The 13333-nt window shown below is 39.9% G+C and overlaps 3 protein-coding genes across 6 annotated transcripts in view; all 3 read right to left on the bottom strand.

Moving 5' to 3' along the window:
• The window catches only part of smek1 (SMEK homolog 1, suppressor of mek1 (Dictyostelium)), a 12179-nt gene extending 6886 nt beyond the window's left edge, over positions 1-5293 (bottom strand). For all 4 annotated transcript variants that reach the window (XM_034075377.2, XM_034075378.2, XM_034075379.2 and 1 more), the window contains exons 1-6: positions 4223-5293; positions 3558-3613; positions 3363-3461; positions 2611-3228; positions 1492-1569; positions 1279-1395 (exon numbers count right to left, since the gene is read on the bottom strand). In XM_034075377.2, the coding sequence (XP_033931268.1) occupies positions 1279-1395; positions 1492-1569; positions 2611-3228; positions 3363-3461; positions 3558-3613; positions 4223-4364 (1110 nt within the window). In that variant the 5' untranslated portion in view covers positions 4365-5293. The remainder of the gene's footprint in view (positions 1-1278; positions 1396-1491; positions 1570-2610; positions 3229-3362; positions 3462-3557; positions 3614-4222) is intronic.
• Positions 5294-5574: 281 nt separating this feature from the next.
• On the bottom strand, positions 5575-7789 carry LOC117439488 (enhancer of rudimentary homolog). The gene is made up of 4 exons (XM_034075381.1): positions 7651-7789; positions 7115-7202; positions 6433-6553; positions 5575-6337 (listed from the first exon to the last, which is right to left on the bottom strand). Exons 1-4 carry the CDS (start codon positions 7651-7653, stop codon positions 6235-6237), a joined length of 315 nt encoding a protein of 104 aa, XP_033931272.1. The 5' UTR covers positions 7654-7789; the 3' UTR covers positions 5575-6234.
• A 492-nt stretch (positions 7790-8281) lies between these two features.
• On the bottom strand, positions 8282-13013 carry paplnb (papilin b, proteoglycan-like sulfated glycoprotein). Its single transcript, XM_071201918.1, has 12 exons — positions 12957-13013; positions 12498-12607; positions 12170-12230; positions 11978-12080; positions 11669-11799; positions 11194-11502; positions 10425-10601; positions 10183-10333; positions 10019-10099; positions 9320-9467; positions 9144-9222; positions 8282-8788 (listed from the first exon to the last, which is right to left on the bottom strand). Exons 1-12 carry the CDS (start codon positions 13011-13013, stop codon positions 8513-8515), a joined length of 1683 nt encoding a protein of 560 aa, XP_071058019.1. The 3' UTR covers positions 8282-8512.
• Between the last annotated feature and the right edge of the window lie 320 nt (positions 13014-13333).

The following is a 13333-nucleotide window of genomic DNA, read 5'->3' as shown; positions in this document are numbered from 1 at the left end:
CCACTATAACTGTGCTGCAGGATGGTTTTATGTTGCACACAGCAGCACAGGCAGTGACGTCGCAGCCGAGCAGACACACTCTACACACAGCGGCGGCAGCAGCAGCAGCACACTGTCATCTGGCCCTTTCCGTACGTACATAGAGCTTATTCTCCTGACAGATAACGCAATCAGGTATAATTAGATCCACCAGTTCAATGACTGTTTGATTTGGGAGGAGACGTCTGATGTTACAACTATTCTGAACCAGTAGAAGCTCCTCTCTAAATTGTCATCTTCAGACCAGATAACATCATGACAACCTGCAGAAGCCGAGCTGCCGATTGCTTTATTATTTGTGTGTGCTCAACTGCGTATGTTCAACGTAGCAAGCCTTAAGATTGAACAATATTTGGTTTGTTTTAATACAGTGCAGTAATTGTGTTTGCTTGTACAAGAAACAAAAAGGCTGTGTCATAGTCATAATGAACATTGCTTTAACTGATGAACACTCTCTAGTGTCCTTCACTTTGAACAAGAGATGCACACACTAAAATACAATCATAAAACCGGCCCCTCAGTTACAAGAAAGGTTATTTTAATACAGCAGTTGAAATCAACGAGGTGTTCTTGTGTTATGCACTATCCCTTGTAACCAAAAAGCATTGAATGGAACCGATAATTAGCTCGAACAACATACTGCCATCGCTCTAATACCAACATCACTGATAATATTGACATGTTTCTTGTTGTGCTTCACATTTTTCTTCTAGGAGTATGTAACTTCTTGATCTTAATGGTAGGGTAGGTAAGAATGGAGAAACCAGCTCGAGTGCGCTAGAATTTGAAAGTACACAACCTTAAAAAATCTGCCCCTTCCTTAAGACTTCCTTACAGAGCCCCTCCTCCAACACACACGAACGCACACATGACCAATGAGGGCACGAGATAAGTTTGTGCACGAGATGGAAGGCAGGTAGGCCATCCAGTTATTTTAGCCGGGCCGGCTCAGATGATTGGTCGTGCTTTTTACAGTACCACGGCTTCCACAGATGACTTTTTTTTATGGATTTATTGTCAAAGCATTTAATGTATTCATTGCTATCGGGATGTTAAGAGCATTCCATGGAATATAACAAAAAGAGTTTCTGAAGTGAATTACCTACCCCACCTTTAAATGATCGTAACGCAAAAAGGCTTATCTTAACACCAAAGCTCAAAAGCCAACATTCTTAAATGTCAAAGAAAACATTGCCCAATTGACTTCATTCTGATTGACGTTAAGGTTGCTGCACTCACCAGTATGACCTCTAGTGCCGGTAGAATGCCCATGTTTGACAATGTCTTGAAGAAGGCGTCTCTGTTTTGAGGTTGTAACGTTTGCGAGAATGCACAGAATTCCTTTAGGAAGTTCACCTATGAGAAACAAACAAACCACAACTCTATCAAAACAAGGATGGACATGAGAACAGTTTGTTATGAATAATATCTTTGATGAAAGGTCTGGCATACCAGTTCATGTCTTTTATCGTCATCTGTAGCCTCGTCTGTTAGCTGTGCAAAGAGGTCTGTCAGGAACTTCTCATCGTCCTGACATCAAAAAGGAAGGGAAGGGGAGAAGGGGAGAATCACACAAAGGATCAACAAATCAGAATAAGAAAAAAAACACTGTGGACAAAGTAGTTATTGATCAAGAGTAGGAGTCAGATATAAATAACCAGGAAACTAAATTAACTGGAAGGATTTAAGCCACATTGCCATCTTGGTGGACAAATCAAATCTATTTTGATCTAGCACCCACCAAATGTACCAGAGACGGAACTAAAGTTATAGTGTGACATGTTTTATGTTATGAACATTGCTTCAGGTTCAATTTACAACCATAAATCAAAAACATATTTTGTTTACTGGTATTTACATTAAAGAAAATCTACTAAAAGAAAATAAAAGTCTTAAAAAGTGTGGATGATGGTTATGTATTTGACTGTTTTACACTAAAGAATCAGTGCCATTCAATAATATATGCATTCCAGTATTGTGTTTAAATGAACATTCTAGGTAAATGCACACAAATAAAACACTTGGTCTGCTCTTCTAATGAGACTGCTTCATGGTAGAAAAAGGTCACCATCAGTAATGTTTGTCTCTAGAACCTCACATAGCACGGTGTACCAGAGGCAACAGAGTGCCAGTTTCAGTTTTCCTCTTGCGCAGCATAACTGATTTACACAACACTTCTCCATCTCCATGGAGACAACCATACATAAACACTGCTGAGTTGACACAGTACAAAAACACAAAGGTCACATGACCATAAAAAGACTAGCAGACAAACTCAGACAGGGTAAAGCAGATTCAGACAGAAATAAAACCTTTGCACAATCCTACAATTATTGTAATTTCCAGTCCTCACGATATAAACACTATTTCAAAGAAATGATCTTATGTGTGCCTTTTGAGGTGAAAGCAGGATGTCTTTATGTAAAGAGTGTACAGAATATACATGAGTATCATCAGCTTTAGCAATGAGAACATTTTAAAAGTGAAAATATGGTGCACAAACACATCTTATTTGAAAGTTAAAACGGATATCTTTCACTGGCAAACCTTATAAGTGACTACCCATCTCACCTGTAGCATGCCCACGATCTCCACCTTGTTGAAGAAGATGAAGGAGTGCAGGGTGGACAGCATGTTTTCCTCAAAAACAGAGGGCGTTGGTAGAACCATATCCTGAATGTACTGCACCCGGTAAGTCTGGTGTATTTTCTGACGCAGTTCAGGATCAGAGATGGGGATCACCTCCTTAAAACGGGCTGTCTTAGTCAGAAACTCCCGATGCCGCCGTGGCTGCGAGAGCGCTGGATCAAACTCCAAACAACCAATAACGTCCATGATGCACTCTTCAGAGAACATAACCTCAAAGAGTGCAGTACGATTGAGCAGGAAGATGCCTTTTATGATTTCGTACAGGTGGTGCAGTCCCTCTCTGTTCTCCAAATCCTCACACACACGGAACATTTCCAGGAGCTTGCGGATGTAGCCCTCGTTCTCCACAGCCAGTGCCAGTTTCTCGCGCCGCAGTGGTGACGGGAGTGAGGATGCCACCAGCTCGGCCAGGTCCTCCAAGCGGTTCAGTTCACATGGAGGTAACTCCAGACCCGGCGAAGACATGTCGTCGAAGCGTTCCTCCTCAGACTCGTCCACCACATCCTGGGTGATGTCAACTGATGGGTCCTTTCCCTGCACCTAAACAATGACACAAGCAGAGGAAAGGTGTGAGATGTAACAGTCACATAAGGAACACCCAAACACACTTGCTATTAAATGAATACACAATCGGAGCAGACAACACACACCCACACAAAGCTAAGTGTAGTTACCTGGCATATTTTCTCCCAGATTTCATCACAGCCAGCCTTCTCTTGAAAGCTGAGCGCCAGATCATAATTCTCCGCCTCTGACCATACTATCAATGTGTCCTTTCCAAAAGAAAAACAATGCAATATACAAATCAGTGCACAGAGATAGAAAATCCATATTATAGATGAGATAACTGCCCCATGCTATATACTGACCTGTTGTTTCTGGTAGGCTGTATTTGGATTGATTTTGGACTCCAGCAGAAGGGAACCTGTGAGGTTAAAAACTAAGTCAGCCCATTATTGTCATCAAAGGAAGTTAGGTAAGGAATACTGGCTACATACATGTGGGCTTACATGCATGGTTACAGTTGACACAGCTGGTCAAAAATCGTGGTGAATAGTATTGTTTACATATAGAGCAACTAAAACAGTGGCTAATAGACAGCAAGTGATCTCTCAGTTGGCTCAAGACCCAGCGGCCAAATCAGGCCCCTTGCAAATTCTGATCCAGATCCCACATCAATTAAGGCTCTCGATCAATTTTGAGAGTTATGTACTACACATCTCCCGTTGTTTTAAGGTACCACTGACTTACATATTCATGCCTGTGTAACAGATTGTGTGGGTTGGCTCTATGTTCGTTGTTACTTGTCAAAATGTAATCAGAAAGCATTGTTTTTGCTTGACTTAATGCTATGATGGCTAAGCAGAACTTTTAGTTAACTCAAGCATAATGTGAAAAGACAATTGGAGAAGCATTCACAAAAAATCCAAGATTGTGTATAGAAAACATTAAACCACATGTATTGCCCTTGATGTCATTCTCATGTCCTGATGTGGCCACTACACACAGGCATTGTATATTTTATTTTGCTTACCATCACTCTCTGCTCGCACCAGCAGCGACGTGCCTTTCAAACGCTCCACATATCCCGAGGAGACGTGTCCAGTCCCACGGTCATCCCACTGTCTGTCCTCATTCAGGGTATAGACTTTGACTCGTCGACGAGTGTCCGTCATCCTGGCAGGTAGTTGTGACCGGTTTCCCCCTTCCGGACCTTCTTTGACTTTACAGGGTGTCTGCTTCACCTAGTAACGCCACAACTTTAATTCACTTATTTTAGACCCGATCACTTCTACAATCCAGGACTAACTTAACTAGTGTCAGGGGTCAACCGGGCTGACAGCTATTTGAATGATACTACTATCCAGGAAGACGACGATTCAAACTACAATATCTGATTATTTTAACGAGCTGCCTTCAAACTTATATCACCAGTGTTGTAGCGCCATATAAAAACAGCCATTGTGTCAAGCTAACGACAATCTAATTTACAGTGCGGAGGACATTGGCGTTAGCGAACGTGTTAATTCACAAAAACAAGCCCTGATAAATATTTGAAAGTCCGACCACACAGAGGAAACGTAGAATAAGCCCCACCGTTACGACCTCTGGTCCCAAAACAATCCGCCTGTTTGTTAGTACAGTGTGTACGTTAGCCTGTTAGCTAGAAAACCGAACGAGTTAACTAGCTAGTACGCTAACAGCCTACGCTACACATATTAAACAACCATTTGAAGCAAAATAACAAAAACGGAACACCGATAACATTATTTGACACTTGTCGACCGCAGACGTGTTTACCCTGGATCAATGTTTCTAATTGTGTCTGAATATTGCGCCAGCTAGCTAGCGTTAGCTGCTATTTCTTCCCCAAGTGTTCCGCCATGTTCTGGCTCGGGGCCGCGGAGAGACCACCCTCCCCTTACTGGTATTCATGCGTCCCAAAACATTTGCAAACCAACCAACTGTAGTCGTATAATTACTGAAATGTTGCGCTTTACATTACAAGGCTATTTGCCATTCATTCCCGACGTTTTTGTTCAGATAATTGCTAACTGCCCCCCCCCGTGAGTAATCAGCCATCTTGGGTCCCTTCAGAGTAGGTACGGGGTTTCCAGCACAGCAACAACAGGGCAGCCGCCACATTTAAAGAAACAGTGACATAGCAGCTCAGTTCAAGATCACAATAAATAATGTTTCCATTCTTTCTTTTATCATCCAGCAATTCTGCATTTAATTAAAAAGATAATCCAACCATTAAACACATACACAAATCCATATGTAGATCCTTGTCAACCAGCAATTTCTATGCTGAGATTCTGATTGAACAGGAAATGTTTTTTCTTCATTGTGATATCTGTTGTATAGTAGCGAGTTGGAGACCAGTCAGAAAACAATACTTTATTTTTGTTTAAAGAAAGAAAACTCAAACTGCGCTATTATAAATCAACATGTTTACAACAACACAAATATTTCCCCCATGATGGTAGGATACAGTGACAGAAATCATAGATGGAATATGTAAAGTAAATCTTATGGAGTCAGTTATGCAGATTATTTATTTTATTTAAAAGTAAAATAACCGGCATTCACAGTGAAAAGAACGTCGAAATCCAACTGCTCAGTAAATGTATAAGAAAATGTAACCACTTCTAGGGAAACAAAAACACTACTAAAACAAAAAAAACAGTTTTTACCTAGTCCAGGAACATTTCTCCAAGCACAGATCACACTCCATCAATACGTATTGATGGAGTGTGATCTGTGCGTGGCAGTCATTCTCCCCACCAAGACCTTAGTGTAACTAATAACAAACATACGTAGGCGGCAGAGCACGACTCCCTTTCTATATAAAGCCCCACATTTTGGAAATGTCCCCAGTTTTCAAACCCGTTCCTTTCCCAATGTATGGTGTAGTATGTAAACCCTTCCCTTTGTCAAACTGACAATGTTGTCCTTATACACAGATCTTCAAGACACTGTAGAAAAATAGTGCAGCATAAACTCCTTCCAAGTGTTTAGCAGGACAACTCCTTACTGATGTGTTCACTTTGCTGCCTGCTGAGCCTGACGCCGCAGCAGGACATATATCTTCTCCTTGATCCAGTCTTTGTTGTATGGTTGGTATGTTTGAGTGTCCGCTCTGTATCTGTATGCAAAACAAATTATACTTTCAATGGAAGTGACCAACACTTTTTATGCAAGGTTGATTTTGACTCAAATGGATAGGCAGATCATACTTACACCAGACAGCTCAGGTCTGCCAAGTCGTCAATGAAGTCAAACAACTGACTTATGTCGTATGTTATGGAGGGACTGCTTGGATTCATCCTCTTAAGATGCTCTTCATACATTTTACAAACACCTGGAAGAAGGGTGCAGGACATACTGAATAATAACAAAACTATTTGTGTTTAATAAACATCATCAAAATATCAATAATAATTCATTCTATTTAGAGGCGCCTTTCAAAGCACCCATGGACACCTTAGCTTAAATGGCACAGATAGCCCTAAATAATATCAAATACATCTAATATCTGCACAGCTTTCCACCTTTCCAACCAAAACTGCACATTTTTTTTCCATATGACTATTTAGTCATATTATTCTGTACATATTTGTTTTGGTATATCTATATTTCATGTAAATATTGCTCTATATTTTAATGTTATTATAGTTTTATTTGTTGGTCCTTTTCTTACAACTTATCTTCTTTGACTCTGTTTATGTAAGCATCATATACACTAGGAACAATTCCTAGTATGCGTTATCCTACTTGGCAATAAATATGTTTCTGATGCTGATATGTTCAAATTAATAATTATTACAATGGTGAGGAATGTTGTTTAATTAAAAATGTAATGTTGCTAGTTCCAGAGTATGGGTTAAGATAACTATTAAAAAAACAGCTGAAGAAGACTTACCCTCCATACATTCATTCACTGACTCATAGTCAGCATATGTGCGGCCCTCTGGTCTCTTGGTTGGTTGAACAAGCAAAATTGTGTGCGACTGTAAAGATGATTTATAATATTAAATACACAAATTAATGCAATCACATTACGTTAAATCACATCACATCACATTAATGCCCAGTTGTATCTGTTACTGTGAAAAACCAAGCATTTAGAGTACATTTCTCCAGGAATCACACGAGATAAATGCACATTATTTTTTAATCAAATGACTTACTGTGGCTTTAACGTATTACTATTTTACAATAGGTCCCACATAAGTAACTGATTCCACATTAAGAAGTCAAATAAAGATGAGTTAATTATTACATTTTATCGTGAGATGTTCATAGCAAACGAAGAAACTGGAAAAGACACCATTGACAGAGAAATATTAGCATCGTAGCTTGTTAGCTTAGCTTTAGCTGTGATGGATTAACAGGAGCTAATATAGCTGATACTGTGTGCGTTTTAACATATCAAAACGTAAAACCAAACACTCTTACCATGGTTATGCTGACTGCAGACACTGTCTGATTGTTAGGAAAGAAAAACTGACAAAAATAACTCGGTGTTTATTGCTTTTCAATTCCCCGTGCGATGAATGTAGCCAGCTGTTTGCAGAAAAATACTCAGAGGAAATGAAATGCGTTTATTTCCGGTTGTAAAGTGAGGTCCCTTCAAAATATAAAAATATGTTTCAAAGTAAAAGTCTGGTCGTGAAAATACAAGATCAGTATTTTCTAAACATAATTTTTGTTCTGTGGTGAGTCAGTATTTTTTCCTAATCAAAATCTGGCTAATAATGTTTTATGCTAACATTGACACATGTTTTTAAACTCTAACTTGCCAACAAAACTAGGAAGCCACAGTGTTTTGCTCCTGAAATCTAGGCCATACATCATTTAGAAAATAGGAATCCATAGTAAAAGTAAATAAACCATATTTTACTATCTCAGTAAATGTAGAATTTGATATTACACCACTGTATTTTGTTTTGTAAAAACCGAAAAATTGAGGAATAAAATAAAATTGAGGAATAAAATAAAACGGTATTGGAAACATTGCAAAAATAGACCACACTCGGGTTTTATTACCGGATATTTGAACATTTATTGATTTGGTTAATGATTTATCTTGGGTTATCACATTGACATCATTGAATTGTATATGATCTAAAAGGCAAAATGTGTGAAAGTGAATATTTTGAACATCACAACCAAAGATCAAACTGCAAACACAATCAGAACCCTGAGCTGGGATTGTGTCAGTTATAATGTGATCTAAATAATTTATAATCCAAAGTCTGATGTTAAAATAAACGCTGTGTTGACAGTACTGATTATGAGGTATTAATTGTGTGGATGGTTATGCCCCGCTGGGGGATCCTCTCCTTGGGGTCCCTCTGCGAGGTGTAGTTGGGGGATCCCTCATCACTACACCACCACACTCTCTCTGGCATGCTCCCAGGGACATAAAGTTATTGGCATTGCCCTGGCAGCTTCCATACCAGAACTCAGTACATCTGCTAGTGCCAGAGTCAAAGAAGAAGCGCACCGCCCATCTGTCGCAGGAGCCTTCATCGCGAGGCATGAAGCACACATTGCCACTGGCTGGAGGGGCAGTAGGAGGTGGTGTGTGTTGCTTAGAAAAAAAGAAAGACAAAAGAAAGATGGTCAATTGTCCCTGATAGCCAGTACATCTAGAACATATATATAGCAGGGTTTAGTTAGAGGATGTTCATAAACAATTTAGTTGGTAAAATGGGTCAATCTTTTTTTTTAAATTGGGGAATACCCATTTTGTGGTAAAATAGACAACCTATTACTACAAACATCCTTATGATTATTTTCTCAGACTTGCCAAAGCTTCGCAAGAGCCAAAAAGACCCTATACTTATACATATATATATGGCACATTCCATAAAGAATAAATACATTTTGAGTAACCTCAGTATGCTGTTTATTGAATCAAAAGGAGAAACAGATGTTATTCTTACCACAGCTCTCCGGTATTCAGGACATCCAGCCCTTGCAAATCCTTGAGCTGGAGTCACTCCATCCAAACAACAGCCAAATCTGCAGAAAAGAGATTATTAGAAGTTCTTCGATTTTATATAATATGCTATTTATTAACAGATGTATGTGATTTAATGGGTTAAGGGAGCAGTGTTACCTGGTGTGAATACAGTCATTTAGGGAGCAGCCCTCATTCTTGGGCCCGGCGGCGGAGGTATGGCCGTCAGGACAGCAGCCATAGTGTGACTGTGCGCATTGAGGACCAGTCACAGGAGGGTAGACACTGTTTGTTTGTGGCCTGGAAGCTATCACAAGTAAACACAGACGCAGACATGGTCAAATAAGCATACTGTACATGCCATAGACCTGTAAATATGTGTTTATATATGTCTTTTTGAAGGGTTGGGATTTTATTTAGTAGAAGTTATGTTCAGCTGGATATGTTTTATATATATGTAGAGTGTGTGGCTCGGATGTGGTAATTGGGGGTGAGTGTGGTGGTGGAGGAAGGGATGGGCTGATCTGCCATCTATGTGATTATATTGCTGTACATGATTGCATAATTGCCCAGGGGTTATTTTAAAAACCCATTAAAGAAATTGTCAAAAGTGATGTAAGTTTGACTTTTAAAAATGACAACATAAGTGCAACATTTCTTTATAGCCTGAGGAGGAATTGACTTGAAAATAATCTGAGTAATGCCTGTGATAAAATAACTTGTCGTGTGTCATATAAAATATGTATTACCACATTTTCTTAACCACTGCTTAATCTACACATTCAAAAGTAATTTCATTTTAAATGCGTAGAAAGAGAATAACATTTTAATAAAACATCCTCCACATGCTGTACATACCTGAAGGGTCTTCTGGAACATGGGGCACAAATCCTCTTGTGGTGGTTTCATGTGCCCTTGGGTCCTGCACACTTGGGACCACTAAAGATAAGGTACATTAGTTAAATACAAACATGCAAAGACAATAAAACCAAAAGAGTTTGACTGGTTCAGATTTGGCTCACTTTGTGCTGCGTGGCATGGCTGTGAGTTGCATGTTTCCACAGAGACGGGTCTGCTAGCTGTTCCGCACCGGGCCTCTGGGTAGGGGTTCAAATCTGTATCAAAACAGCCCACTCTCCTCTCCCTCACACCACCACCACAGCTCATGGTGCACTGCAGAGACAGGAGAGGAGAGGGTGAATAATGTGGGCCGGGGAGAGGCAAAGGTTCCTTCCCAGTCCACAACACTCTGCATGTTACCTACCAGGCCGTAGTCGGTCACATGCCAGGTGATGTGTGTGTAACAGGCGGGTCTACGACAGGCCTGGACAGAAGAGGGTCTTGCCAGTCCGTTGCAGGCGTGGTCAGCCAGGCGTTCACCTCCCGGCCCCACGCAGAACACCTCCCTCGTCTGCTGGCCTTCCGCACAAGTCACCGAACACTGAGCATCATATATGACAAGATAGTTTAAAATGTCAGTCCCACAGCAAACCATCATTACCAAATAAATCATGGTGCATATCATTTTGTTTCCAGGATTGTCTTTATTGTCCTTGTATTTTCATTTTCCTAAGGGTTTTTCTATATAAAAATATATCCCTTGATGGTGGTAAGTTTAACTTATTCTGGATCTAGAATTGAGAAATGTGTGATATTGTTTGGGCTACAAATAAAAGTGACCTGACTTGACTAACCTCAGGAAAATTACAATATATGAGACTATAATCAAGACAGTTGATCGGCTCTATATCATATACAATTATTTTAAATTGGTATCACATTTAACTTAAATCTCAATGTTTCCAATGACAAAGATGTGTCTTTCCACCCTTGGACTGTGCAAAACATAGGAAAAGTGATAATGAAATGGTACTCTTAGCCACTTTGCTTTACATTCTGTACGGTGTAAGTATTGGATTCTATCTTTCTATTCTCATTAAGGCTTTAACTTATTTTCATTTAATTGCAAGCAACAATATGCCATTGCCTGTCTGTTATATATATAACTATAAAGTTCTCTGTGAGGTACACACCACGCTGAAGCTGGAGACGCTGTACTCGGCACAGGGATGCATGTTGCAGGCCTGCTGGCTCTGTGGCCTCTGCAGGCGCTGGTTGATGCAGTGAGACTCCTCCACCACACGGGGGTTTGCTGTGTCCTGAACCCAGCATTTCACACTGCGGTACTGCATGCCTCCATTGCAAGAGGCAGAGCACTGGCCATATACACCAGTTTTGTAGTGGTATGTAAGTGTCTCCCTTGGGCGAGTAGTAACGATGTTAGCAGAGTGAACAGAATTAGTGTCTTCATCCAAGCCCATAAACTCTCCATGGACCAGAACCTGAAAAGACACATTTTTTAAATTACACCACTGTGCTTGTGCACTTGTAAACGCAAATAAAAGCTACTTATTTAGGAGAATAGGCAATGATATTCTATAGATAAACAGTACATTATGAAGCACTGAAAATCTGTCATTGCATTATGGATCTAATTATTGTTCCCACCCTGCAGACTCCATCCACACAGATATCAGTGCGGCCCACATAGCACGGTGTCCCATCAACCACTGATGGCCTGTGTCTGTAGAAGAAGTTCTGCCCTCTTGGGACACAGCTCAGCTCACATGGATTGGCCGCTACAGAACAAATAATAGATCGGTAAATACATCAAACAGCAACACTAACTTTTAGATCGTTTGCCAGGGTGTCAGTGAGGACTTAATCAACACCAACACCTCTGGTAATCCAATAATGTTAAATACATCTCATAATAAATCATAAACACTTAAGAACATGTACATGTCTTTTACATACATCCATAAAAAGGCACCCATGTATGGTGTTTGCTCTGAAAGTCCGTTCTGTCAAACTGGGAGCACTGCTCCTGCCTGTAGTCCCTGGTTCCAACTGCACATGCCTGTTGTGACACAATGTTGGAGTATTGGCATGTTTTAGGATACATTAATGAAGGTTGTGGATCTCATTAATAAAGAGGCCTCAAATGACCTGCGTGTTGCAGGTTTGGAAGGACTTAGAGGATCCTAGGCAATTATGCCCTCCATCAGTCCTATAAGAGAAAAGAAAAATAATATTAATAACATAAAAGCCAGATAACTCTCTTTATTGTTAAATGTATTTGGCTTTATTGGTCATGCAGATCAGGTGCACTTCAATAATATGATTATGATCATTTATATAGAATATAGTAGTAACTGGAGAAAAAAAAAGACAGTGCAACATTTTTAAAAAGAGGATTTCAAACAAATAATTACTGTCCTACTTTTAAGTAATCTTTAGTACAGTATATGTTCCATCCTGTCACTCTATTTCTAACCTGGAGGTGACACATTTCCTGGTTCTCATTGCCACGCCTGTGCCACAGGTGCGGCTGCAGGGCCCGTAGGCTGTAAACTCTCCCCAGTAGTCATGGCTTGGCGGTATCAGCTGAAAAAAGAAAAACACTAGTCACTCCTCCAGCCTCTGGAACACATACATGCTCTCACACATCACCATATCCCACACCACCAACCACTAACACACACTATGAGCATCCTGGAGACACTGAAATAGAAACTGGAACATTTAGCCACAAACCATCCCCAACTCTTGCATAAACTCTCTTTGTGGCACATAAACACCACATATGTCAGAAATAACATAGTGTGCCTTTGCCTGTTGAGATTTTGGACGTACTGTACAAAGTGTTCTTTGCTATTTATATCTGTATTAAATCACTTGTTATGGACATGCAATTGGAACAATATTATAGATATATGATAATACTGAGACTTACAGTGAAAGCAGGTACAGCCAGCAGCTGTAGGAGACCCAGGACTTGTACAATATTCATTTTCACTAGAAGCTTCTACAGAACTGTTGGTGAGAATAGCAATGAGAAGAAAAACAATGGTGGAGTAGTATTCAGATATTTTTCTCATACCAAAGTGTACGAAGTTACAGTTCTATCATCAGTATAATCAGGAAAATTAACTACACTATTATGTTAATGTATAATTGCACATGCATTCATCATCACAATGCTTGTTGTGTCAAACAGCAAACAATGATGAAAGGCTTGATTGTTGAATACAAATGTGAAAATGACTTTTTTTTTTAAGAACGCAGCTGGAACCATTTCATGTTTTCACATAAAGAATGTCAATAGATTAA

The sequence above is a fragment of the Pseudochaenichthys georgianus genome, chromosome 24 (genome assembly GCF_902827115.2).
Source record: "Pseudochaenichthys georgianus chromosome 24, fPseGeo1.2, whole genome shotgun sequence".
Lineage (NCBI taxonomy): Eukaryota > Metazoa > Chordata > Actinopteri > Perciformes > Channichthyidae > Pseudochaenichthys > Pseudochaenichthys georgianus.
This window is presented reverse-complemented; position numbering and strand designations above follow the sequence as displayed.

Coding starts and splice junctions, on each gene's coding strand:
- paplnb (XM_071201918.1), bottom strand. CDS start 13,013: ATGAATATTGTACAAGTCCTGGGTCTCCTACAGCTGCTGGCTGTACCT. Junction 10,100..10,182: donor GCCATGCCACGCAGCACAAA/GTGAGCCAAATC, acceptor CCTTATCTTTAG/TGGTCCCAAGTGTGCAGGAC. Junction 9,468..10,018: donor TGTTCCAGAAGACCCTTCAG/GTATGTACAGCA, acceptor TACTTGTGATAG/CTTCCAGGCCACAAACAAAC.
- LOC117439488 (XM_034075381.1), bottom strand. Junction 6,554..7,114: donor AGTGAATGAATGTATGGAGG/GTAAGTCTTCTT, acceptor CCCTTCTTCCAG/GTGTTTGTAAAATGTATGAA. Junction 6,338..6,432: donor GCAGACCTGAGCTGTCTGGT/GTAAGTATGATC, acceptor TTTTGCATACAG/ATACAGAGCGGACACTCAAA.